The sequence below is a fragment of the Thunnus maccoyii genome, chromosome 4, assembly GCF_910596095.1.
Source record: "Thunnus maccoyii chromosome 4, fThuMac1.1, whole genome shotgun sequence".
Classification (NCBI taxonomy): domain Eukaryota; kingdom Metazoa; phylum Chordata; class Actinopteri; order Scombriformes; family Scombridae; genus Thunnus; species Thunnus maccoyii.
In genome coordinates, this window is record NC_056536.1 from 3520329 (window position 1) to 3548296 (window position 27968).

A 27968-nucleotide genomic window follows, 5' to 3' on the forward strand; every position below is an offset into this window, starting at 1 on the left:
TGCAGGGTCTTGTCCTCTGTTGTATTCTCATGTCACTAAAACCAGGTAAGAGACCTGATCCAGCTGCTGATTGTGTCAGAGCTAAACATTACCGCTCCGAGACACACACACAACCCATTTTCCACTCTGTCGTTTTTCTAATTCCCTTTCAAGAATGATTCAATGTTTCTCAGCCACTGATCGACCACTAAATGTTTTTCTCATAGGAAAAAAGGTTTTATCATATCCCTCTCCACAGGGAGGTCATAGGTCAGGTTTAACCTCAGAGGTCCTGGAACTGGAAGGGATTCTTGTTCAATGATATATCAGCATTGCAGCAACAGTAGGGATCAAACTCTTATCACACAGTCTGCAGTCTGTGTGTTTAGACGGCATACAAAGCAAATTTTAGAGTGTGCGATTGCATACAAAGTGAATGGGAAGACAAGACTGGACGCAAATTTACTCGGGACGGTGCAAACTGATGTGAAGATGTGTCCAGACAAGTTGAAGATATTTAAACTCGAGCAACAAATTTGTTTGTTTTCTGGGGCTTTCTGAATCTACTTCATACACATACAGAGACAAAAGTAAAAACAAACTCAAATTCCAGTAAATGCAAGAAAATATTTCGCTTCGCTTTCCGTCTGAACACACCTTTATGAGTGCTCAATGTACAGAGAAGAGAGGAAAAAGGAGAAAGACTGGAAGGAAATAACAGAAAGAACTGGAGTTTGTGGTGACTTTTGAGATCCGTCCGAGGCTGAGCTGAGCACAAACACACACAGATGAACTGCCACACACATGGTCCGCGTGTGCATTGCTAGCTAGCTTACAGCTAACATCTGTACAGTTGGTGCATTGGCTGTTTGGGGCGACACCCTCACAGAAAAATCTCTGTTCATTCTTTCTGTCCCTCTTTCTATTATTTCTTCAAAGATCTTTTCTCTCTTAATGCAAATACGGAATATTTTTTATATTTTAAACCTAAAAATTTTCCCTGAAACAAGTGCACATGAGATTGAAATGAGATCATTTCACAACGCTGCACATTTGAGGATTTTTCTTTATTCATTTAACTTGACACCACTGGAATGATATGCCTAATTCTGTGTGTTCTCAATGCACAGCTAATGATTTAACAAGAATATTTCTGGTACAGTAATAAAAGAGAAACTGCCTCTGCAATGTATTCCTATATATAGTTCTTATACATAGAAACCCTCTTAAGATGCATTTTGGTCAGAAATTGTTCATACACTGAAAAAGGACTTCAGGTTTTGATTGCATGGCGTGACTTACGTATTACAAATAAGTGAGGTGGCAAAAAAATGAAAGTTTGCTACAGAATATATGGCTAAACAGGTTCTTGAGGTGGATGCTTTTGCAGTGGTTGTCTCCTTCATCTTTCACTTTTTATCTTGTCATCCTAACTGAGCTGTCAACTACTTTAAATCCTCTCCACTTCCAACTCTCCCCCTTTTAAAAGGTTATATCAAAATCACACATCACGCTCCAACACACACAAGCAAGCACACACACACACACACACACACACACATACACTCCCACATGACTTACAGAGACTGAATCACCTGTGGCCGTCACTGTGACGTCAGTCTAGTTGAGAGGAATTGACTCTGACCTAGACACACGCACACAAACATGCTCTTACATGCACACCACAGGAACACAAGCACACTCTCACATGCACCCGCGCACAAACAGTTCCCCCAGGTAACAGGGAGTGTTCCTGAGGCTGTGCGTGGTGTCTTATCAGCCCTAAATCATTTGCTGTCTGTACTCTCAGACAGGAAACACACAACAAACGCAACGCTTGTGCAACTTCTGAAAACAACTTCCTATTTTTCCATTTCTGTTTTAAGTTCCTCCCTATTCTTTTCTCTGTACTTTCTCTTTTACTTCTTATTTTCAAATGTCACCCAGTCCTGATTAACCTGCACAGATGTCATTGTGTCTGGCTGCTCTGTCTTCCTCTTTATGTTTCTGCTCATGCTAAATAGGCTTGTTAAAGTTTGTGGCACAATCAATGTGAACTGTGGACTGCATAGCTCACACAGTTGTGATGTTACAGTGTTTGAGTTTGAAGTATCTGTGTTTCAGAGTTAGTATTGAGTGGGAAATCATTGATTATGCTAACCTCACTGACACTTTTTGGTCATTTAGTTAGTCTGGTATTATTAGCATAATGTTTTCTAAGTTGAGGTATATTTTTGTCAATTATAATACAAAAACTTCCCAGTTTACATTGTTGTTGAATAGCATTTTAATCAGGTCAAAGTGTCACATCAGTTCTGTCAATCATAGAACCTTCTTTATTTGTCTCTTTAAACAGGACATAGCAAGCTAATATTAGCTTTGTTAGTCAGCTCTGTTAGTTTAGCTATGTATCAGTTACACCTGGCAGTTACTGTGTGTAGATATTTAGTAACAATATTTAACATCTATTTTATTTCAGTGATGCCTAAATCTCCACTTAATGAACACTTATGTTAAAACTATGCCAAGTCTGAACTGCAACCAGCTGCTGTTGGCCTCACTGCATCTGCACTCCTGCATGTTTTATGTAATAATATTCTTCACCATCATTAAAAAGATGTTGCTACAAGCTGATGTGGAGCTGAATGCATTATGGCAGAAACATCTAATTTTGTATCCCAACGACAATGCTTGATGCAGCTGAAATGCATGATGTAATTATAACTGTTAATGCATGCACACGTAATTATAGCCATGCACACACAAATCAGATACACGGGAAACGGTAAAGGACGCCTCTTGAGGCCCTCAATTAAAAATTAATGTTATGCTCTGGTGAGCTCTTGGCTGTATCCGCTGAATATTTGATAAACAGTCTGAATTTACTTTTGGCACTGGCACCATTATGTTGCTTTGGGTATATGGGACAGGAAGCCACTCTCCATTACTTCCTGTCTGATAACGCCGATCTCTGGGAGACCAGGAGGAAACCCCACCAGGAGTAACAGAGATGAGGAGAAAGGGAGCTGAGGCATCAAGTTGACTGCCAGGTGATAAAACACAAACAGGAGAAAACTGGAGAAGAAGCTGTAACATGGATGCATTTACAAGAGAATATAGTGATGCACGTTATTCAGTTATTCTGGAAGATGCAGAGACAAAATGGGACCTTCCATGCAATTGTCTAATCAAATAAATAAGATAAAAGGCTGAGAAAGCATTTATGTATGAGACAAGATGGCAGAGAGAGGGGGATGATAGACAGTTTGAGAGAGCAGCAGTAAAAAGACCCAGACAGCAAGAAAAACATACAAAGACAGCATGGCAGCAACGGTGTCACAAGATCCAAGGACTTGTTTTGTCTTTGTGAGAATCAGAGAGAAGAGGAGGAGGGAGCCAGGAGCTACATGTGTATGTGTGAAAGAGAGAGAGAGAGTGAGTGAAAGACAGGATGAAGTGTATGTTGCTGTGTGTGTGTGTGTGTGATGGAGGGTGGAGGGACTCCAGGGAAAAAGAACCTCGACTCAGCCTTCAAAAATCCCTTTCATGTGTGATTGGGGTTGTGCCTCTGTCTCCTCGTTATCTCCCCACACAGGCCGGGTCGCTTTCTCCGCACTGGCTGGCTCTGTAACCGACACCAAGTCTCTGCAACACAACTTTGGCCTGCTTTCTTCAGCCTGCTTCCTCTGTCTAAACTAATTTGAATAAGGGTGAGAAGCAAATGGCTCAAATAATGCTCTATCTTACTCCTGTTTTTGACCTGACACACGTCTAAGCATTTGCATATCATTACCAAAGATGAAGGCCTGAACTTCACTGAATGGAAAGGAGGATTAAATGAAAAATGACTTTTTAGAGTTGCAGTGACAAGTGATATTATCTAATAACTTTCATTATTGGCTGAAGTGATAATCGATGGAATGAATGGGCTGCTGCCAGTCAGTGCACTATAAAAAAGTCTCCATCTATTGTAGTGAAGTAATTTAGGGCTGAGAACATTATTTTTTGTAAATCATACTTGTCATAAAGAGTGATCCATCTTGTGATTCAAATTTTTTTCTCTTACATGTTTCAAGAAACGTCATGAATCAGTGAACTTATCTAATGCAGCGGAAAATTTACTCTGAAACGTAATTTTCATGGTAATATCCTGATGGTTTACATCATTGTCTAGAAACATAAACATCTGATTGTCTAAGCTTAAATCTGAGCATGAAGATATGAATTGATGACGTCATGAGGTGACGTAAGCTGGTCCTCGGACAGTGAACTAGTGATATGTCTGTGAGATAATACACATTTTTCAGGTATTCTGTGGTTACCTGACAAAGCCCCACGTCTAAAATGAATCGCTAAACTTTTAATGAATAAGTAATAAGAATTATTATTGTATTGAGCCTTTTTGCTCCGAAGATATTCCACTAAATTAATTGAACACAAGGTTTTCAGCTGTGAATCAAATAACTCATATCACAGTAAAATCACCGCTAGTTGTGTCAGAGTGTTCGAGGGTTAGACAACACAATGTCATGTCTACTGTCTATTCGCTCACTGCTGTACAGCTCAGGGAGAGACTGACTAAAATTCAATATCACAGAGGACATGTGAATTATGTTTAAAGGTCCAGTTTGTAGAATTTAGTGGCATCTAGTAGTGAGGTTGCAGATTGCAACCGACTGAATATCCCTCCCCTTCCAAGTGTGTAGGAGAACCCACGTTGGCCATGACACTCACGAAAAACGTGAAAGGCCCTCTCTAGAGCCAGTGTTTGGTTTGTCTGCTCTGGGCTACTGTAGAAACATGGCGGTGCAACATGGTGGCCTCCATGGAAGAGGACCCCCCCCCCCCCCCCCCCCCACCCTATATAAATATAAAGGGAAGATACCAGTAGTGGATGTCATTTTAAGGATTTTAACGTGGTAATTGGGGATGCACCAATCCAATACTGATATTGGATATCGGGTCCGATACTGACTCCAGTAGCTGGATCAGGTACCAGTGACAATGGGGCTGATCTCAGGGTTGCTGCTTTTGTTTCAGCATTGTGAAGCACAAGGCTTAATAGACAGTACAAAGTGTACCCTTATTTATAACACTATGTGAAGTTGTTTTGGATGCTATCTTTAGTAATAGCAGCAGTCCTGAGGAGCTGGTGTAGCCCCAATAAGACGTGTGGTCTAAAATGTAACGGCAAAACATCTCCACTAATTAAATCCAATGCAACATAGAACTTAACAAAATCCCCTGACTATCTATTTTCTAACCACTGTGGTTATGTCAAAGCAAGTTACGAATAAAAGTCGAGTGTTTGATTATTTAGCAATGGCTGGCAGTTAGCATTAGCTCTGCTCCTAAGGCTCACTTTGGGTGCTTTCCCCTCTGGGATTACTTTCCTCTCTCGGTCCTGTTGCTGTCACTCTGGCACCTCTGAGCCCTCCAGTAAAAAATATAAGGTCTCAGCTTTACTGTCAGTTGCCTTAGAAAGTTGGATTTGTTCAGGTTTCTGTCCTCTTTTCAAAACAGTAACATTATGTGTGTGTGTGTGTGTGTGTGGGTGTGTGTGCACTGTGCACAGTAACGTTAAATGTTAGACTATGCATATAATATCAATCTCGATAATGTCATATATCTGGATTGCAGTCCAAGACCAATGTTGTTGCATCACTGCAGCTAAATATTAGCAACTCAAATCAGCTGTATATTTGCTATCTTGAACACACCCCATTCCTCCTGTAAACAAATGACTTCACTCACTCAAGAATTCATGATTATATAATTTTAAACAAATAAACATATTCATCTTGTTTTACAATATTAAAAGCAAAGTCAAGTCTGATGTTGCCTTACCCATAAAAGAATGATCCCAGTCTCTTCCACACAGTGAGGCATACAGCTGATTAATTAAACACTGGTATCGGATTTGTACTTGGTACTGGCTGATACCCAAAGCCCAGGTATCAGTATCAGTATCAGTATCAGTATCGGTATTGGGACTGAAAAAGTCGGATCCCTAGTGGTAGCCTAATTATACTTTTTTTTGTGAAAAGAGAATTTCAGACACACATTATTGTTCTAAGCAGAGTATTTTATATGTCATAATACATGTATGGATGGGATCTTTAAAAACTGTATAATAAGACTGGACTGTATCTATCTAGCCACCCAAAACTATTTATACCCACCCAGTAAGATAAAAAGTTGCCATTTGGATGGAAACATCAGCTCTGTCATCAGATGGTCTGCAAATTTGCATGTGAAAGTTTACCAAAGAACTGGACCTGAAAGATTTGCATGGATTTCTTTGTTGTTTTACATGCTGGTGTGACCAGGCTTTCAAGGATATTTTTAGGGATTTTGCATCTGACGGTAATGTGACTAAATGACTTAACAGGATCATTTTTGCATTGTGCTGCCAAAATGTTTGACACCCCCAACTTCTTATCATCTACAAAGAGATGCTGGTGGATGTTCAAGAGTTTTCTTAGGTGTTGATCAGCTGTCATAGAAAATGACAAAAGCTCTAGCGGGAGCAAAACATTGTTTCTGATCCACTGCAGAAGATCATCCTGAAGCTGCTAAGGTATTACTTGATTTAGTTAATAGGCTGACTTATTCATCAGTGAGGACAGTGATTTGTATGGCTTTTTCAGCAGTCATGCATCTGTATAATCCTGTTAATCGCTCTCAGTCTTTCCAACTCGGTGCTTTGTCTCAGTCCCTCGCTCTCTATCTTCCCTTTCTGCAACAATGCGATGTCAGTGGCTTACATAAGCACATGTGTAGCAAAAGAGAAACTAAGCCTTTTTAAAGTGTGATGACTGAACCAGAAATTCAAAGACCCAAAAAAAACTGGGAAGATGAAAAGACAGAAAAAGGAAAAGAGAATCTTTAATTCTGATGAAAAGACACTTGAGAGTGTCTGTGTCATGTGTTTAAAAGGCCTAATTTGAATGAGGGAAATCAATATTTCACTCAGACCCTTAAACCCAGTCATAAGTCATTATATATAGCTGAAGATATGGCAAAAAGCTAACAAAATCAAAGCCAAAAACATACAGGAAATGGTGTCAGAACATGAAAGGCATTTGCCAGGAGCAAGCTATGATGCATCCAAATGGTCTCATTGGACTCAAGTCATAAAAAAGGAATATATTCATATTCACAGACCAGCCCCTCCCCCACCACAAACATATCTACTGTACACTAACACAGACACACAGACACTAAAGGCTGCCAAATGTCAACTGAGATTTGGGGCAATTTCCTCGCAGGCATGGCACAGACGCCTATATGCAGCCAGATGAGGTCCTGCATCCAGCCAGGCATGTGGTTACCACGGTGACCCTGGTCTCTCTCCATCACCACCAATAAAAATGCTGAAAAGCTGCAGAAGGGGGGATTGTCTGGGAGGCATTTAGTGGAATGTCATGTGGTATTACCCCAAACAGAGAGTGCACTGGTGTGTGTGTGTATCTGTGTGTGTGTGTGTGTGTTTGTGTGTGTGTGTTTGTGTGTGTACTTGTATGGCTATCATTGTGAGAACCAATTTGAGTTTTAGACCTGGGAAGTGAGGACATTTTGTCCAGTCCTCACTTTCTGACACACCTTCAAAGGACTGTTTGAGGGTTCAGACTTGGCTTTATTGGTTTTAGGTTCAGTTTAAGATTAGGGTTTAGGTTAGGCATTTAGTTGTGATGGTTAAAGTTAGGGGTAAAGGGCTTGGGAATGCATTATGTCAGTGAATGTCCTCACTAAGATAGCCATACCTACGTGTGTGTGTGTGTGTGTGTGTGTGTGTGTGTGTGTGTGTGTGTGTGTGTGTGTGTGTGTGTGTGTGTGTACAGTGTCAGTGTTGGACATTTAAAGGGTTTGAAAAGGCCTTGGAGGTTGTCTGGATGCTCCGGTGTGCTAATAAAACACACACAAAGAGATGGGGTTGTTTAATGTTGGTTTATAGGCTGTTTTTATCTGCATTTTATTTAGGTTTAGTAGCCATTAACAGCAGTGCACAGTGCCTCGAGGCTTTATTACACTGATGATTACATGGGCTCATTGACTCTCTTTTAAGTTCCACTGTGGATCCATCGAGTGTTGTTAGGTGCTATTTAAATGGACACATGTGGCCCTTACTACATTTACTATGTTTCGTTCCTAATGGTTATCACCGGTAATTGCCTGCACCAGAACACAAGTACAAACATTAAAACATGATGTATTCAAATATTCCTTTCAAAAATGAAGAGGGGCAGCCAGAAAACATAGGGAGAAGACAGAAAATGTTGGTCTGAAGTGAGGTATGTTGTATATACCCTTCATGGAATGTGTGGATGTATATATTGTATGTACATGTTTGTATTTATGTGCATATTCTGAAGGCAGTGTAGTGCAGCCCTTATCTTGTAACCAAGAGAGGGATTTTGTCCTGTGCATCCCATAAATTCATGTCTCACATTGCTTGTTAAAAATATATATTTAAAAAATAATATTACTTTAAAACAAGCATTAAAACATGTTCTCTCACATGCTGAGTGTGAACTTGAATGTGTTATGTTGATGTTAAACCTAATGAAAACCTTTATTGCATACAAGCCAATTAGATGAAAATAGTCTTTACTGGAGAGTCAAATGAATTGACTCTGCTCTACACTATGTGTGAGTGTGTTGCTGCTAATCTGTTTAAAATTAACAAAAAATGTAAACACTACATGATTTTCTGGATTGAGTCACATGAATCTACCAAGAAGTGGTGTTTACTGGCCGCAGCAAGTTCTCCAAATAAGCCAATTAAACACAAATTACACAGACTGACCTTTTATCCACATCACCTGAATTTAGACTTTAAAGCACACAAGACGGCAAATTCAATCTATTTTCTGTTTAATAAACCACATTGATTTTTGACTCTACATCACTCACTGCCTTCATTTGCAGCTGGTCTGTCAGTTGTAAATCATTGTGGGTTTAATTAAAACTTATTCACTGCTGTGTCAGTGTGTGCCCCTCAGTTACAATGAGGGAGTGGTGGGTGCTTGACCCTTGGTGACATCGGGATGTAGAGGGAGAAAATGAGGAAATATAGGACAGAAAAAGGGAGCAGGAAAGTAAGAAAGAGAAAGGAAGAGACAAAGGTGTGAAAATAGAGGAAGAGGATAGAAAGGAAGGGGGGAGGCAGCATACTGGTTGTAGTAAATCTCTCTATCTGGCAGAGGAGAGAAGGAGAGGGCCATGTCCAGATTTATGGCTGCCTGCTGGGGTAATAAGAGAATGGATTGGATCCTTTTCAATCGCCCTTTTCACAGTAGTGTAGTGCCTGCAGCCCATATCAGAGCAACCTCACTGCTGCTATATGATGATCTATATACTCTATGATCTGCTACAATATGCAGACCGTTTAATCCAACATGATGTACAGTGTACTCTTGTCATATGTAGGTCAGTGGCTCCTGTCTGGTCCCTGCAGACCTGGTTCTGCCAACTGCATCAGGTGATTGTCTGCTGCCATGGAGATAAAAATGGAGCTGGCTCTGGTTTTGGTGTGGGAGGCGGACAGTTTTCATGTATGTGCACGTGCAGACAAGCACCTATTCAGATGCAGGCCAAACTAATGGCCTAGCTAAACAGTATAATGGCCACAGAGATAATGATCCCCTTCCTCTCTTCCTTCATCCTGTTGATACCAGGCTGTTTCTCTTCCTCATGCTGTATAGCCTCATGGGCTAAAGCAAAACATTGAGAAAACTAGAAATGATATTTGTCTGGATATCCGCCCTGCCCTGCATTACTCAAGGGAAAACTCAACAACATATCAAGATATCATTTGCCGACAGCAGTGCTGTGTTATTTCTCTTTGAGATTTTGACTGGTAGACAGTACTAAGTACCAAGTACTGTTTTGTACACTTTTGAGGCACTTAACTTTAATTTTTATTTTTTCTTCTTTTACATGTCATATAGAAATATTGTACTTATTTTTGAAGATCCCCCTTTTGACATGTTTCAAGACGTATAAAATACTCTTTTCTGAATAATAGTGTCATAGTCATAGTCATCTCATAGTCATCACAATAGTTATTTTTTTCCACCAAAAAAATAAAAGTATCTAGTTAAAAATATCGTCTCCTCCTTCTCCCTCATTGAAACATCCAGTCCAATCCAATTCCAATCTATGAATATGTAAATATTGTTAATTTCAAAACTTGAACTGCTGGACACAAGAAGTGAAGTCCTACTTCACTGTAAAGTCCATCCTCAGTGTATCTGCACTGGAGGCTTCAACGTTCCACATCACACTTGTGTAAGTTGCATACTGGACCATGATTGACTCCAAACTAGTTGTGATGTCACAAATCATGCTCTTAGGGTACAGGCTTTAAACTCAGATTTAAGGTGAGCACAGAGAAACTTTCCATTTCAGCAGATGAATGTTAAAACATACTGTACATGAGAAGAGAACAATTTCCAACTGAAGGAACAAGAAGAAAAAACACATTTTTGAGTGGATAAAGAATGTTTTTGGCATATTTTTCCTTTATTTTTATAGGTGTAAGTGTAGAGCAGTGGTAGGTAATAGCAGCCCGTGGGCCAAATTTGGCCCTCCAGCAAATAGAATTTCATAGTTTACATCAAAACTTTAACATAATTTTTCACAAATCTACAGTGGATAACAAAGTACATACGAGGCTTGTGTAAATCCCAATGAAGATAATCTTGATCCATCTCATACAGCCTCATGGTGCCTTATTGGTCTAAGGCAGCACACGAATAGTGATGATCAACCACCATGAATGCTTGTTCTCGGAGCCCCTCAGTCACTAATACTCAATTACTTTCCACATGTTTAATACATTAAAGAATGATGTAAGATACATCCCAGTGGTATTATGTCAGCCGGAGTCCAAGAAATAGGTCTGACAGTATGTAATTATAGTTAGTCTGTTAATGGGTGGGAACAAAGCCTGATGTTGACAGCAACCCTCAGGGTAGCCATTGTTGGAGCTGACTTCACCTGAACTTCTGTGACGATGTCTGGTTGTTTAAAAAGTTCTCCTAAAGGGAAATACCGATGTAACATTGTGAATGCACTGGTGGCTTCAATTGACTAAACTGCCAGAGGTGATGACATTAATACAGGCAGAACAAGTATCATAGCATAGGCTCCAAAAATCCTCTAGCTCCTTGAGACAATATGTAACAAAGAAATGGCAGCCCTTTGGCTACAAACTTTGTGGTAAACTGAAAGAATGAATACCATTATCTACTTTTGTGTGGGGGAGGGGGGGATAATAAAACTTATTAATAAATAATAATAAAACTGAAGACTACAAGTCATGATACACATGCATTTATATGGCCACAAAGATAACCAATTGCATCAGAAGTTATAGTATATCCCAGCATCAGCCATGTCTCCTGTCCATACATCATGTGCAGTCTTGTTTTGGGATTCCTCTCTAAAGGACCAATTGTTTGTAACTCTGTTGATCCTTAACCAGGCTGTTAACTTAACATAAGGCCTTGACCACTCAGACAGCATTGTCACTATTAGCTGCTTTCTGGATCAATCAACACTCCTTTGCATCTTCACTTCCCTCTGCTTCCATCAAACATTATCACAAAGTGCCCTGTGGTCAAAAGGTTAGGTGCTTTCCTGAAACTGACAAGCTGTGATCAGGGTGGGGTGAGAAACCCACCCTTCACTAACTAACTGTCAGGAGTCATAAACGATGCAGTAGATTCTCTTTATGACATGGCGCCATTACCTCAGGAAGGAAAGAAGAGCAAGATAAGTGTGCAAATTGTGTGTATGTGATTTAGAGGGGTGGTGGACAGGGAGGTGGAGGGAAGTTCAGGGTTTACGGGTGCTTGTCCTAATCAACCTCCTCCAACAGCTTTGCTTTTACAAGCTGTCATTTCACCTGACTTTCACGATGCTCTGCTGGATATTGACCTCCTGCAGGTTGCTCAACGACCGGACTACAGGAGTGTGTTTTTCTTCAGATGCAAGAGGTGTTGTTGGGGGTGCTGGCTCTCTAAAGTTTAAAAATACCTCCACCAACACCTATAAAGCTCACTAAATAAACCAAAAATTGAAGTCCCCCTCCGCTCAAAAATATGTTTTTCTTCTTTTTCCTACAGCTGGATGTTTGAGCTTCACTGTGTAGAATGATGTATGTGCAGAGTTTGAAGCTAGAAGGCTGTTTTCACCCCAGCTTGAGGGGGAAAGTTTCTTTGTGCTTGTCAAACATCTGAGTTTAAGGGGGTGGGCCTATCTGCATGATTTGTGACATCACAACTAGTTTGCAGCCAATCGTGTTCCAGTATTCAACTTCAACAAGTATGATGTTGAAACTTGAAACCTCCAGTGCACATATAGTGCATTGAGAATACATTCAGTGAAGTTTGAGACATCTTGCATCCAGCAGTTCAACTTTTGAAATGAACCATTTTTACATATTCTTAGACTCTGGAATTTTTAATGAGGGAGAAGGAGGAGATACAATTTTAAAGTTGGAGTGCGAGACTTTTGTCTCCCCCCTCTGGCAGTGAGAGTAAAGGGGGGGGCGCTGTGGTCGGCAGTGATTGCCTGACACAGGCATGCAACACACTCTCATGTGCACCCCGAATGACAGGCACATGAGAAGATTGGTAAAAACTGATATGTTCTGAGTGTACATCGGCCCAAAAAAGTATTTTTTGACCGTCCACCAGCCCACTGGGTTCTGTCCCAGTATGCCTAATGGCCAGTACACCACTAGCTGTAACCTACTGTTGCGACGGGAAAAACAATGGTTAAATTGTTTTGAGCGTCACACAATCCCTGTGAAATGACTCATTTCACTACCAGAATTTGATCCATTCGGTCCTTTAACATTTGGAAAGTCTAGAAGAGCTGCATGATTAATGGCCACACAACCAGTGCGGGAATGTCGTGCCCAACATGAGATTTAAGAACTCTGTATACTGTGAAATACAGAGAGATTTATCTAGTGGTGATAGGCTTAATTAGCATTGGCAGGGGCTTGAATGTGAACGTTCCGCACTGCAGGTTTAGGGATTCTAATGAGATAACTTTATTTGTGGAAAAATCATATCAGACACAAATTTTTATTCAAAGTAGAATCTTAAAACATGTCTGGAGGGGATCTGGATCTGGCTGCTGGTCACTAAGACATACAGTAGTTACAACATGAAACTCAGTAAAACCAGAACTTGTTGCTTTTACATTCTGTTTTTGTGCAACTTTTTTCTTTGTTTTGGTTGTGAGCTTTAGAGGTGCTGGTAGGCGTATTTTTGAACTTTAGTGTGAGCCAGACTAGCTATTTCCCTTGCTTCCGGTCTTTATTCTAAACTAAGCTGATCAACTCCATCCTTAACGCACACTTATATGATGTCAATCCTCTCATCTAACTCTCAGCAAGAAAGCAGATAAGCATATTATCCAAAATGTCAAACAATTCCTTTTCTAGTACAGTAGCTTTATGTTTATCAGTCTCAACCAGCAAACTAAACTGAATTTTTTCTTGTCTGATAGCATATCTCTTTAAATCAACTAGTAAGTATACTTAATCACATTCATACACTTTCTCTTTCAGCCCATCGGGTTCATTGAATCAGTTTCTGGCTCTGTCTTTTCTGTCTGTGTAATGCTTTTTGACGTGTCTACAGGCTTCAGACACTTCTGGCGTTGGGATTAACGTCTGCTGACATGTCAGTGTCCACTGTCTGCTTCTAACCTTTTCTAACTGTGGACCAGTGATAACATTACACTATAACAACATCAGCCTCAAAAGTCATGGGAAGATAAATGCATGAACATATGTACACATACATCAGCACACACACAAGGCCTCAGGGTTTCCTGAGGTGACATTCACTGCTGTCAAACCATCATCTGAGTTATGACTAACTCTCACTGTGACTCTTGTGTTTGTCCGTTCTCCTTACTTACCGTACTGGTGTGTCAGGTGTTAGGTAGTGCACAATACTTATTTCTGGTTTGTTACAGTTGCCTTTAGTGCTTTATTTGTCATGTTTCTTTCCAGTTTTTCTCAGTACACACTTTGTCTTACTCTGAATGCACCAGTCTGTGGGTTTCAACGTCTTCTCCTTCTTCTGCTATTTGCTTCAACCCCTAATGCCATTATCTCCTGTGTCTCTTTCTCACTCTTGCCCTGTATCTGGGTGCTGTTGCCTCATCAAACGGACTCTGAAGCTAAAACATCCAAAAGGGGAAACAATATATGATCACTGCTATTTAAACCTCCTCAGTGTAATACACTGCATTTTTTCTGTTTTCATTTTTGTTCTTTGTGTGCATCTGAGAAAAGATGGGGGTGGTGCTTCAAGTGGTGAGGTGACAACATGGTTTTCTCACTTTGCTACAGATTAATTAGCCTTGAAGATCAAACAGCCAACAGTCAACACGTGAAAAAACCCATCAACCCTTCTCCCCCCAGAAACAATTAAGATGCTCTCAATCTGTCTGGTACTTATTGCTTCATGCCATCTGACCACCATGCCATCAGGCACCTTATCGGGGGTACAAAGGTACCTCCCATGGGAATATTCTCTCCATCTGTTTATCATACTGAAATCAGAGTTACATGTTTACTGGAACAGTGCTGTCAGAGGTACGGCGTCTCACACTTCAATCAGCATCTGTTTCACGGTGGACTTGCACAAGGAGCCAAACTAGAGATAGAAGCTGGAGAGTGTGATAAAATGCAGATTAAGATCAGACTGCTGTGTTAGAAGCTCTGTGGTTTCACACGGAGGTGTCAAATCTTGATCACATGAGATAGGATCAGATTAATAAAACGAGATGAGATAAAAACCATAATAATGTCTATGAGCAGCATGAGACTCAAAGAGAAATAACCTATAAATCAAGAATCATTAGAGAAAACAGACTAGATAGTAAAGGTAGATAATACAACTATGAATAAAATGAATATATTTTTGATCAAAAGGATATGCAGCATAACTTGCTATCCAGAATTTTAAACAATATCAACCGTACATAGCTGAAGCAAAGGTGCTAAACAGTCTTATTGGTTATTACATAATTTGGTTGTGATAAAAAGCTAAAGAAAATGGCACTTTACCATCCCTTGTGTAAAACATATGAACAGAATAAAAAAGTATAAATATAAAACATCATGCACCCACAGGCAATTACAGTATTGCTCTTGACTCCTGGCTCAAAACCTAAACCTTTGTTTCACACAGACAACGCTTGTGAGTGATTGTAGTTTTTGTAACCCGTGGATACATTACCATCTAGTGGTTCAAATAATGTTGGCAGCGAGGCAAATCGTGATTAACAACAAGAAACTGTCGACTATTAAATCGAAACAGAGTCCCGAATACTATTTCAAAAAACAATTCTCTGCAATATTAAACCATACTCGTGTCGTTTTAAGAAGTTTATTTTCGTCTCTGTTGCTGTGGTCCTTGGCTCGTTTGGGACCAGATAGGAACCAACATCTGTTGCTTGTTTCCTCAGGTGGAGGCGGACGAGTCGTTGAAGGAGCAAAAATCAAAATGGCGAGCCAAGAGGAGTCTGTAAGGGAGTTTGTCGCTGTTACTGATGTGGACGAGGAGAGAGCCCGATTCTTCCTGGAGTCCGCCGGCTGGAATCTGCAGGTGCGTCTCGTCTGGGCTGAGCCGTACAGCCGCGGCGGGCAGTAGAAAAGAAACAGCGGTGATATGACAATGTGTCAGACGAATAGCTTCCCGGCTAACGTTAGCCCGTGTTGCCGGTAATTTGTGCAAGTCACCCTTTGACAATGGCGTAACCGCATTCTGTCACCAGCAACACGGCTGGTGTGCAGTTAGTTAGCTGGTACAGCCACAGTTACAAGAGGGTCAATATCTGTGTGTCTCATTACGAAGCAGGTCTGCCATGAGTCCATTGAGCGGTGCTAGTTAGTGTTAGCCTGTAACGATACCTGGCAAAGACATCAGTGGTAAGCTAATGCTGCAGTATCTGTTGAAGCATATGACGGAGCTAGACTGGTGGGACATAAAAGCACATTTTATCTTTCTTTATTTGTGGAGTCCTGCACAAATTAAATACATAATACAAAATTGAACTGCATTCATCATTATGGAAAGAGTTTTTGTCACTCGACTAGCACCTCCGTTATTACAAAAGAGAAAGTAAATGTAACGTAAACCTACACTCTCTGGTCTGTGACATCAAAAGGGTCAGGGGCAGAAATATGACGTATAGAACAAAGTTGTATCGCTCGAGGCAGAGCCGTTGACCGGTTAGCAGTACCTTCTAATAATAATAATAATAATAATGGCAATAATAATAATGAAGATAATAGTAATTATTACGGTGATAGACTGTCGGTCAGGGTCTTCTTGTGACATTGTCTGATAAAATTTAACTCTTCCCTAGCTTGCACTTGCCAGTTTCTTTGAGGATGGCGCTGATGACGACATAGTGACGCTTCCTCAACCTGAGGGAGGCTCCTCAGTGTCCCGGTCAGCAGGGCCAAGGTAATGTTTACAACCAGCCACTGCTTTTATTTACACCACACTTCATTCTGATCACTCACTTCTAGGCTTCTTCTTCTTCTTCAGTACAGCAAACAATCAAGTGCCATACTTCTATCATTGTGCAACATGCAAATTGATCTGTCAACCTTATTTTTCCCTCTTCATCAGTTCCCAGCCCAGAGTGACCTCCTTCAGAGATTTGATGCATGAGGCAGAGGAAGAGAGTGATGAGGAGGAAGGCCAAAGGTAAGTTTAATTCTGCTCATTTATCTTAAGCTCTTAAGTCAGTCCCTTTAAAGGAAAACTGAGGTATTTTTCAACCTGGACCCTATTTTCCCATCTTTTTGTGTCCAAGTGACTTATGGGGACAATGATTTTTGAAATTGGTCCAGTATTGACCGAGGGCGCTTCAGCCAGCAGCTGCGAAACAGGCTGCAATGTAATCCTTTGGGGCAATAGCAATGTACATCCACTAAAAGTGCTTGTTTTTACCACTGACGGGCTCAGAGTGTTTGTGTCTGACAACATTATGGAAAGGACCATACAGAGAAATGAAATGTTTTTCTGTGTCTTTCATTTGATTCCATCTGTTTGTTATTGTGTCTAACCGAGTCTCGCTCAAGGAGAAGTCTCGCTCTGGAATTGAAGTTGAGTTGTTGTCGAAATCAGCTAAATATTCAGCCATGACTTTGAAAATCCTTTAGATAATACTAAGCTCTGTACTCCACAACAACAAATTCCTCCCAGCGCTCCTCTCTCTAACCCTGTTACGGCTTAATATTTAGCTGATTTCGACAACCACTCAACTCTCACAAGAGTTTAGAACAAGACTTCTTGAGCGAGACTTGGTTGAAAAATGCCAAAGTTTTAACAGTGCCAAAGCTGTCTTTGGGTTGTTTTGGAAGTAGTTAAAAGCTACCTATCCCTTTATGATCCCTTTTGACTGTTGTATTGATCCCCACACAGGAGATATTTGTCTGTTTTTTTTCAGAGTCAGTTATAGAAAAGTGTACATAATCCATACAGGGAATCGGATGTAGTGACACATCAAGGACACATCAGACTAGACCAGGATAAAAATGGACTGAAAGACAAGTTGATAAATGAAGTCCCTTCCCAGTCGATTCTGTGTGTTGTCACAGTAGCCTCTCTTGTTCTCCCTAAAGCTGCTGAAATGTCTGTCTGTCTGAGCTGTTCTTCCACATAGTGTTTGGATGATAGAAAGTCACACCTAGCGGCTGTGATTCCAGAATGCACCAAACTATTTTTGGTCTCACCTCATTCACTGTGAGCTTGTCGTGCTTTTCTGCTGCGTCAACAGATTCTGCTGCTGGGGCAGTGCAGTGGTTTGGTTGTGAAGGGACTGTGTGGGGTTACTAATGTTTGTATTAACAGTCTGTCAGTAAGAAACTAAAAAAAAAACTTGTCATCTACGGTCAGTTTTAACATCAGTTTTGCCAAGCATGATGGCTTTAATGTGACTGACAGTAAGCAGAGTGATGCAAGGCAGCGGTGAAATTCAAATCATCGACATGTAGCACAGTGATCAAACAGCAATGATGACAAATCCAAATGTAGGGTTCATGTTTATTGTAGCTCAGGTGATTTTTGAGTCTGTTCACATTGGTTTTTCTGATGTCTTTAAAGAGGAACTACACACCCAAACTCTGCTAGCTCCCTCCCTCCCCGGCATATTTAAAAAAAAAAAAAAATGCAGCAGAGGACTGGACAGGACAACGACTGTAGGGGGTGTGGCCTTGTAGCTACGTAGTGTGTGTGACACGGGAGGTAAGGGTACACAGACTGACCACCACTCAGTGCAGCATGAATAGCCGCAGCAATGTAAAGCTGGTAGTCTGAGCTAACGTGCCATGAGCAGCAGCTGCTGTCAGACTCTCAGTGTCCATGCAGAGAATCCGCTGGAGCTTTGACAGTCGCTAGAAGCACATTCATGACCCTTGGTAAAGGTTTCTGCTGCGGCACCTTTTGTTGTAGCTGAGCTAGCACCTCTGCTACGAGAGGCTCTCCAGTGTGTTTGCGTCTGTCATGGAGTGTCAGTAGCCGTAAGGGGAATTAACATTCAACGGTCGCCTCTATCGTCAGCATTGGCCATGCAAGGTTAGTAGAGGGCATGTTGAGCTATTTTCAACCAATGAAATGCCGATTTTTTTTATGACTTTGGTGTCAATATCATCACCAGCATTGATGTGTTTCAACACAGTGCAGTCATATCATTTAGTTCCTCTTTAACGGTGCCGTAGGGTTGGAACTCTCACCATCTGATTCAGAATTAATTTTCCATTCACAACCGATTCTCGATTGAATTAACAGAGTGTGTGAGAGAACAAAGCTTTTTCATTATGAAAGTTAAATGCATTAATGAATGAATGCATTTGGAAGCATCTTACAGTCTTCTGCCTGTATGAGAAGAATGAACTGAATATATGAAGTATTCAAAACATACGCCACCTTGATCTCACAAAGGTAATTATTTAGTCATTACAGCGAGTTTGCACCCAAACACTTGCCTTTTTTTGAAGATGGACTACAAGACAACCTGTGTGCACGGTACACTGTTCGGGTGCCTTTTCATGTAGCGTTATTAATTGACATTTAAAAAAGTGAATTTTGGCATTTATGAATCGATTCAGGATTCTTATGTGAATCTGTTTTTTTTTCACTCACCTCTAAAAGGCTTCTTTACAATGTCTCACATGAAAGATGATAATGGTGAGAGAAACGTGAGAGTAGTGCAGATGATGATGATGATGTCTCTTCACCACACCTCATGTCAGTTTTTGTTCTGTTTACATCGTAAGCTCTAAAATTCACCAGACGTTTATCAAATCATCTGATCATGCCTCAAAACTGATATGATGCAGTTGTTATTGTCGTCTATAGGTGCCTATAGTTCCCTCTGAGTGTCTACTGTGTTACTTTGTGGCATCTTTTTTTTTTTTTTTTTTTACTCTTTCATCTGTCGTCACACCCTGCTCTGTCTCCCTCCAGGTTTTTTGCGGGAGGATCAGAGCGCAGCGGGCAGCAGATCGTTGGACCTCCCAAGAAGAAAAGCTCCAATGAAGTGGTGGAAGATCTGTTCAAGGGGGCCAGAGAACATGGAGCTGTGCCTCTGGACCGGAGTGGGAGAGGGCCAGGAGAGCCCAGCAAAGCCAGGGTAAAGCAAAGCTCACAAGAACAACATTGTTGTCCTGTTACTTCATATCAGACTTTTTCTCTGTTCGTAATCATAATTCACCTTCCTCTTGGTGATCCAGGTTGTTTTTCATGTAGTTTTGATTGTCTCTGCTCATCACTCAGGCCTTTGTTGGTGGAGGATACAGGCTAGGAGCAGCTCCTGAGGAGGAGTCAGCCTATGTGGCCGGAGAGAGGCAAGGCTCCAACACCCAGCAGGATGTGAGTAGGCCAACACCCACCCAGTCAACAGTTGTACTATCAGATACCAGTGTGGCATTAAGTGTTAGTGGCCAACCATCACTCCCATTTTCTGAGGCATTTCCTGCACCATTGGCAGTGGTCAAGCTCGCTCAGATTGTCGTGGAGCCAGACGCACAACAACAGTTTTTACATGAAAGCACAGCACTTTTCATTCCTCATCTACAGTGCATACAGTTACAATGCTTAGAAGCTTTGTTTGTTGCCATGGTATTTGAATTTGATCCAGAATCAACTTTTAGAGAAACGCAACTTGTAACGCTGTACAACCCTACCATGAGGGGAGAAAAAACAGGAAGGACATTTCTACTCATTTGATAACAGTAAAAGTAAAGTTAGGCTTTGCTGACGGCTTCCTGACTCATTTTAAAAAAGGATGAGAGGAAAGAGAGAGAGAGAGAGAGAAGCAGTGGTCAAGTGAGCTAGAGAGTGGATGAGGAGAGCGAGCAGTGGTAGCAAGAAAGCCAGTGAATGAAAGGAATAAATAAAACGTTATTTTCTAATTATTTTATGGCAATTACAAATAAACCCATATGTTGAACACTGTAAGCGGACCACTTGATTATTATAAGCAAATTATTTAAACAGCATTGTATAGGAATGGTTCTATCCCAAGCATTTTGATCCATATAAGCGGTTGATCACTGTAACTGTGTGTATATAGATAGATAGATAGATAGATAGATAGAGGGGTGTAACTGTACACAATATTGACAGTTCAGTATGTTTTTGGTACTGCAGGAAAAAAAAGAAAGGTAGAAAATAATATTTTGGTCTTTTGAAAAATGTAAACATCCATCAGTGGCTCATTAACCAAAACTATTACTGAAACAGTTTAGTTGTGCTGCAGTGAAAAAGGAAAACAAGGAGTCAGGACACCTGCTGACCAGATCCACCTCCAGCAGCTACAACACAATCTTCAGTATTAATAATCTAATGATGTCATATAAATAATATACAGATGGGTGACAAATTCAAGGAAAAGCTGGTCCAGGTCTGAATGTTTGACCCCTACAGTGAGGGGATCTGGTGGCTCTGTTATGCTGTGGGGGGCATTTTGCTGGCATGGTTTGGGTCCACTTGTCTCCTCAGAGGGAAGAGTCACTGCAAATCAATTTAAAATCTTTTATCTTATGATGAAACATTTCTATCCTGATGGGAGTGGTCTCTTCCAGGATGACAATGCCCCAATTCACAGGACGCGAGGGGTCACTGAATACTTTGATGAGGATGAAAATGATGTGAATCATATGCTGTGACCTTCACAGTCACCAGATCACAACCCTCTCTCTCTCGTTTGCCATTCTGACAGCAGCAACACTACAGGGTAACCTGGGTAACCAGGCTGCCTTGGCTAAGCCAGCTAGCATACATTCATGCTACAGCTAAGTGGTACCCTGCCAGAATCATTTTTTTCCCAGTGGCGGTGGTCTGATAGGAAAAGTGGTCTGATAGGAAGAGTGAGGAGAGTGAAGAGAGAGGCAGCGGGGGGAGAGCAAGTCATAGTGCAGGTGCATTTTCCTCCTGGCTGCCTGTGTGTCGCTCATGCTGCCGGTTTTTATGTCAGTCTGCGTCAGCTCGTGGTGAAGCTGCTCCTGCTGCTTCTTCCGGCGGGTCCCCGTGCCGCATGCCTGCTTCCCTGTTCTCATCAACTGCATAAGCATGAGCTTCAACATAAGCTGACAAAATACCAGCAGCATGAGCAACGCTGAGGCAGCCAGCAGGGCGGAGAGGAGGAGAAGGCACCTGCACGGTGACTCGCTCTGCCCAGCTGCCTCCATCGTCTCTTCCTCTCTCTCTTCACTCTCCTCAACCCTCACTCCGAAGCTTCGAAGCCCACAGAAAAGTGAATGTAGTATAACGAATCATGTTCCAGGAGGCCTGCTGATTATTAATCCAATACTTTCAGTGAACACTCCGGACATTTATACCAGAGAGTAGTGGAATAACTTTCATATTTTTCATGACTAACGTATATACTGTGTGTGTGGGGGTGATAGGTACATGTGGTGCTGAAGCTTTGGAAGACAGGTTTCAGTCTGGATAACGGTGAACTCAGAAATTACAACGATCCTGGAAATGCCAACTTCCTGGAAGCAATCCGAAGGGGGTAAGAATAGTCATATAGCTTTATTATAAGTCCATGAAGACAAACTATGTCCTCTATGTTTCGATGTAAATATACTGTATATACAAGCCTTTTTGACTCTGAGATATTGTTAATGTCTGCTAGAACAGCACACATGAAGAGCCCTGATAACATGTGAAATAAGCCTGTGTTCACCAGCTGATTGTCAACCTGCAGGGAGATTCCCCTGGAGTTGAGGCAGCGCTCTCGAGGGGGCCAGGTCAACCTGGACATGGAGGACCACAGGGATGAGGAATTCAGCAAACCCAAGATGGCCTTCAAGGCCTTTGGAGGTGAAGGACAGAAGTTGGGAAGGTGAGATTGATCAGCAATCCAGAAAGCAGCAGCTGAATTCAGTGCATGGTCCAAATAAAGGGCTGGTAAACCGGTCTTACTTGTTCTAGATGGGAATGAATCTTCCTGCACGGGCTCATTCCAGTTAAATGACAGGTTTCTTTTTCATCATGTGACACCTTTTTATTAAATTGAAACCATGAATTAAGAAATGAATGCATATGAATTCCTTCATTTGAGAGCAAGAATTATTAAAGGTACCCTGTGGAGTTTCTGTGGAGTGGGTCCTTGTCTTGTTTGTCTGGTGGACTTTTTAAATTGTAAGCATGAATTTGTTTTTTTTGTTTTTTTAACACCATGATACCTCCTGGGCTCTGTGCAATAAATACAAATTTGATGGCTAATTTGTAAAACTTTCATATTCAATCCTCCTTCATTCCTTTTATAGACATCACTTTGTCCTTATATCTATCACAGTTCAACACATTATCAAATCACAGTAAATTTTAAGTTTTCCTCTGCTTCCTCTCTCTCTCTAAGTGCCACCCCAGAGCTGGTTTCAGCTCCAGCCACCTCCCAGCAGGACCAGGCAGCCAACGAGGCCCAAGCCACTGCCTCTGTGAACCTCGACCCCTCCCAGCCTGTCACTAACATCCAGATCCGTCTGGCAGACGGCGGCAGGCTGGTCCAAAAGTTCAACCATACCCACAGGTGATCCATTAGCTCTTCTCACACAAAAGATGTGACAGCCACACTTGTGTTTGCAGATATATGGAAATATATCAAAATAAATTAAGCAAATCAGACAGGAGTTTACATGTGGTAACATCTGGTTCTTGCCTGGTACATCTGGTACATCTAACCCTGCCACCACCTATGTTTGACATGAAAACATATTGAAATGTTTCTTAGCCCAATGTATGAGCTTTTAAGTTCACGTTTCCCTTTGCTTCGTGTCCCTCAGGGTGTCTGACCTGCGGCAATTCGTGGTCACGGCCCGGCCCAGCATGGCTGCCAGAGAGTTCGTTCTCATGACGACCTTCCCCAACAAGGAGCTGTCGGATGAGAGCCAGACGCTGCAGCAGGCCAACCTCCTCAACGCTGTTATTGTCCAGCGGCTACAGTGAAGGGCCCTGGTGGTGTGGCTGAGCAACTGCAGCCCTGTGAAACCTGCTGCCCCTTCTGAGGGAAGAGAAACCATGGACTTGTGTATGGACTTCTAATTTCTGATTTTTGTTTTTCTAAAGTGAAACATAACATTCTGCTCCCCCAGACTCCCCCCCCCCCCCCCCCCCCCTCCACTCTCCCCCTCCCTCCTCTGTGCTCTGTGACGGGCAGTAACGTGGAGGGAAAAACAACAGAATCTTCCAGAATGGAACAGAGTTCATTTAAGAGCTGTCGGAAAGCCTGTAGATGCTGGTGAATGGTGGTTGTGATGGGGATGTGTTTACCTGACAGCACAAGATGGTTGAACCAGAAAACACAGCATCAGGCCAGCTTTCTGAAGTTTGGTTGCAGTTTTGCTCACTAAACCTGGCTTTATTCGCCATTAACTTGCTCCCCCACTTTTCCTCTTCTATTAACCTTGATTCGGCCCTTTAGCCATGTTTACTGTCAGGTGCTGGGGCCTCACCAGATCAATGCAGCGACAGATTCCTAGTTTGTTTCTGTCTCAACAGCACAAAGCAGAACCACATAAGGAATAATAGTCTTATTAAGGTAAAAGTTCACGGTGATACTGTGGTTTTGTACAAGTTTCCATTTCTCTCCACATATTCCATTTGGAGTGAGAAGTGTAATGATAATAACAAAGCAACCTATACCAGTAGCCTTATGCTCCTCTATTCACCTCCGGAACCACAACAGTCCCTTTGTTCAAATGAAGATGGAATTATTTTTTTAAACTGCCTTTTTTTCTCTCTCTCTTCTTTTTCCTTTACAGATTGTAGGATCGTCCTAGTTAGACTGCAGGATTTTGATATTGTGTAACATTAAAAGTAGTTACACACGGCTTTATTACCAAACCAATGGTTGAACAAAAGAACATAGATTGTAAACACTGGTTTGTAGTAGTGAAAGTTGAATTCCTATGACACACTGACATCTTCTATGCATCCTGGGGCAACACGGAAATATGTTTGGACCTCTGGTAAAATAAATCCATTTTATGGTTGATGTATAAAGAATTTATGGTCTTGTGTTTTTCTTATAGCTGGGAAACAGATATGTAAGACTTCCAGTGACTTTTCTAAATGGAATATGTGGTGGTATCCAAATGTGTGTTAGTATTGCAGGGAGTACACCTGTATCATTATTCAGTGCATTTGCATGAGCTTTACTGTTAATTATCCATCTGTTTGGGCAAAGACCAGATTTCAGAAAACTGGATTTCAAAAAACATTTTTCACTGTGAACAGTCGAAAGGCATCATCTGAGTGGTGTAGACTGCATACGATGAAGAGCATCCCTTACATACCAACAACAAAAATAGAATATTTTCATGGAAACCAGGACAGGTATGTATATGTCCTCAGAATGGAACTTTGACTTAAAAGCCAGAGATGTTTAAGTGAAATGAGGGAGAACCTTTAAAGCTACAAAAAAGTAAAGTAACTCATCAAAGTGTGATTCTTCAGTGCTGACTGCAGCGCGAATTGATGCGAAGACGCGTCGCATCAATTGAGACACATTGAAACATTTGAGTGAAAAATATCCCAAGATGAAGAGGAGAGGAAGAGGAGAGAGACTGGAGGGAAATAACAAGAGTTTCTGCTGAGTTCTGACTTCGCTGGTATTTCAGTATCGAGGTTGTACTCAAGTGAATGATATGAGGCGAAGTCTGAACATGAAGTAATTCATTTGTGAAGGATCAAGAAACGAGTGCTACAAGGAGAAGCAAGATTTAGTCAAAGCGACAGTGGTGCAAAGTAACTAAACACATTTACTCAAGTACTGCACTTAAGTACATTTTGAGGTACTTGTCCTTTACTTCCACTCCACTACGTTTCAGAGGGAAATATTGTACTTTCTACTCCGGTACATTTATTTGACAGCTTTAGTTACTTTTCAGATGAAGATTTTAAAATACAACACATTGTTAAAGATGAAACCAGTGGTTTCCAACCTTTTTGGCTTTTGACGTCTTACAAAAAGCAGTGTGTAGTCGGGGTCACATTTCACATGTCTATGAGTTGTTAACAGCTCCACCAAATAGTGATTTTTCCCTCTAAACTTCTCACATGCTTTCATTTCAATAAATGTTCAAATGATCCAATATTTCAGCAAAAATCAAAGATTAGAGAAAAAGTCCCAAAACTGAAAAGATTTGTGTATTTCTGTTTTTTCTTCTTTCCTCTCCTATTAATCATCTCACAACCCCTCAGACTTAACTGCTGACCCTTTGGAGGGGCCTGACCCCTAGGTTGGGAACCACTGGACTAAACTAGCTAACTGTATATAAAGTAGTGTAAACTAGCTCCACCTCCAGCAGCTACAACAGTAACATGCTGCTCTAACACTGATGCTTCACTATTAATAATCTAATGATGTCATATATAAAGTATATCAGTCACTGCAGAACAATTACTTTAATACTTTACATTTTGCTGGTAATAGTCACATGCTTTTTCTTAAGTAGGATTTTTCATGCAGGACTTTTACTTGTAATGTAGTATTACATTGCTTTTTATATTTTTACATCGGTACTTTTACTTAAGTAAAGGATCTGAGTACTTTTTCCACCACTAGAGAGCAAAACTTGTGAGTTAGAATATATAAGTATGTGGACATTTTCTGTCAATGGAAACACTGGTGATGTTCATTTAGCAAACAGGCTACCAAAGCTCATTTTGCTCCATAGTTTGCTCAGTAGTTACAAGTTAATAAACATGCAATAAGCCACAGCAGACATTTTAACTTGTGATAGTTGGAAAAGCACAGGTGTTACTAATAACATAAACAATGGCTCTGTTATATTTAAGTAAGCCATGACAGTGCACCAGCATGCATAATAGCGGGACACTAAAACTGATGCAGCTGAATGGAATTCAGCCATCATTCACTTTCCTCCTGTGACATGTTTGAATGTCTTGTGTGGAAAAAGGCCCATTTACGTGGGAAGGGGTGTATAATCTTAGAAGGTTTTTTGGCAGATGTTTAGGTTGTTCTACTCTGTGATATTACCGTGTCTTTAGAGACATGCAAGCAAAATATGAGATGAAAATAATCTGCAGTCCCTATTTATATTCACTGTATTCTGCACCAGCATTTATCTCTGTGGCCATGCACACCCACATGGACACTCCATGACATGCACTTGGAGCCAATTATCTGCTCTTGTATGGTGACCTCAGCATAACACCCCCGAACACTATTGAGCTGCAATTCTACACAATACTGAGTCATGGAGAAAGTTAGAAAATCAAAAGCTAAAAAGTGAATATACTCCACCGCTCTTTCAGTTAGAAAAGACAAACTAATTCCTGCTTGCTGCATGTTACTCTATCCTCTGTAGATAAACATAATGGAATATGACTTATAAATGGTGTCACAGTTATTACGTATTTTCTTTAATGATCTACCAATATTACATTTGTAGACACTTTATAATTGGGGATATTATAAGCACTTGCTGTTGTTATTGATTTCTACAGGAAGGAAGACACAGGTGTTGCTATAGATGCAAATTTGCTCTGGAGATGTGAGCAGAGAAATGTCTGCTGGGACATTAAGACAGTAGGGTGCTTTGAATCTGAGTTCTCACTGTGACTTCTCTCTGCCTGCTCGCCTCGCTCGCTCTCTTTTCATTAGTTTCACACTGCAGTGTGGGGCTTCATCCTGCTTTCTACAATGGCCTAGTCCACTGTAATGTCTTCCTTTATGAAGGCTTGTTTTTGTATTATTTAAAATGTTTTATGAAAATGCTTCTGAGGTGTGAATATAAATCTCATTGAGTGGAATAGACCCCCAAACACCAGAGGAGGAAAAAAAGCATGCATGACATATTACACACTGCCTACAAGATGTCAAGTTAGTCACAGGTTCTAGAAAACACCATACATCATGTGCCTTTGAAATAAAAGCATTTTTCTCACTTGATGCCCCCACCATTGTGCCAGAGGTAGCCTGGTGACCCTGCCATGACCCCGAGCTGTGTCCCATTCCAGGGGCCACCTCCACCAGAGGTGCAGATTCTGATCAATGCAATTTTTTTGCGTGGTTTGCAAGGAGGAAGACAGACAGATATTTGTAATTGAATAGTAATGGAGTTTGTTTTCAAACATCTGCTGTCTATAGGTACACTCAGATACAAGAAAAAGCACTTATCAGCAACTGGGAGGAGCCTTTTTCTCCATTGATCTGGTTTTGTTATTATACTGGACTTGTGATAAGCGGGTGCTGCGGATATGACACTCACTGGTAGGGTTAGGGTTAGGGTTAGTTACTACATTTTCACAGTAGATGGGATGATTGTGATCTGTGAATCCAAAAAGCAGTAATGGCCATCCATAGCAATCAACCTGTGTGTGTGTATTATATTATATCTAGATGTATGTATGTATTTTTTTCACCTACTTGCCTGCATAGTAGCAGTAACAGTGATAGAA

At 41.1% G+C, this 27968-nt stretch overlaps 1 protein-coding gene across 1 annotated transcript; it reads left to right on the forward strand.

Annotated features, from left to right (window-relative positions):
- Window positions 1–15456: 15456 nt before the first annotated feature.
- On the forward strand, window positions 15457–24548 carry nsfl1c (NSFL1 (p97) cofactor (p47)). Its single transcript, XM_042407860.1, has 9 exons — window positions 15457–15623; window positions 16387–16487; window positions 16656–16733; window positions 19497–19662; window positions 19806–19901; window positions 21941–22050; window positions 22246–22383; window positions 22903–23073; window positions 23327–24548. The coding sequence occupies exons 1-9, from the start codon at window positions 15522–15524 to the stop codon at window positions 23487–23489; spliced, it is 1125 nt and encodes a 374-aa protein (XP_042263794.1). The 5' UTR covers window positions 15457–15521; the 3' UTR covers window positions 23490–24548.
- The last annotated feature ends 3420 nt before the right edge of the window (window positions 24549–27968 follow it).

What these genes read in the sequence shown, in the direction of transcription:
- nsfl1c (XM_042407860.1), top strand. Translation starts at nt 15,522, where the DNA reads ATGGCGAGCCAAGAGGAGTCTGTAAGGGAGTTTGTCGCTGTTACTGAT. An exon ending in GAGAGCCCAGCAAAGCCAGG is followed by an intron (nt 19,663 to 19,805) that starts GTAAAGCAAAGC and finishes CTCATCACTCAG; the next exon opens with GCCTTTGTTGGTGGAGGATA. An exon ending in GCTCCAACACCCAGCAGGAT is followed by an intron (nt 19,902 to 21,940) that starts GTGAGTAGGCCA and finishes TGGGGGTGATAG; the next exon opens with GTACATGTGGTGCTGAAGCT.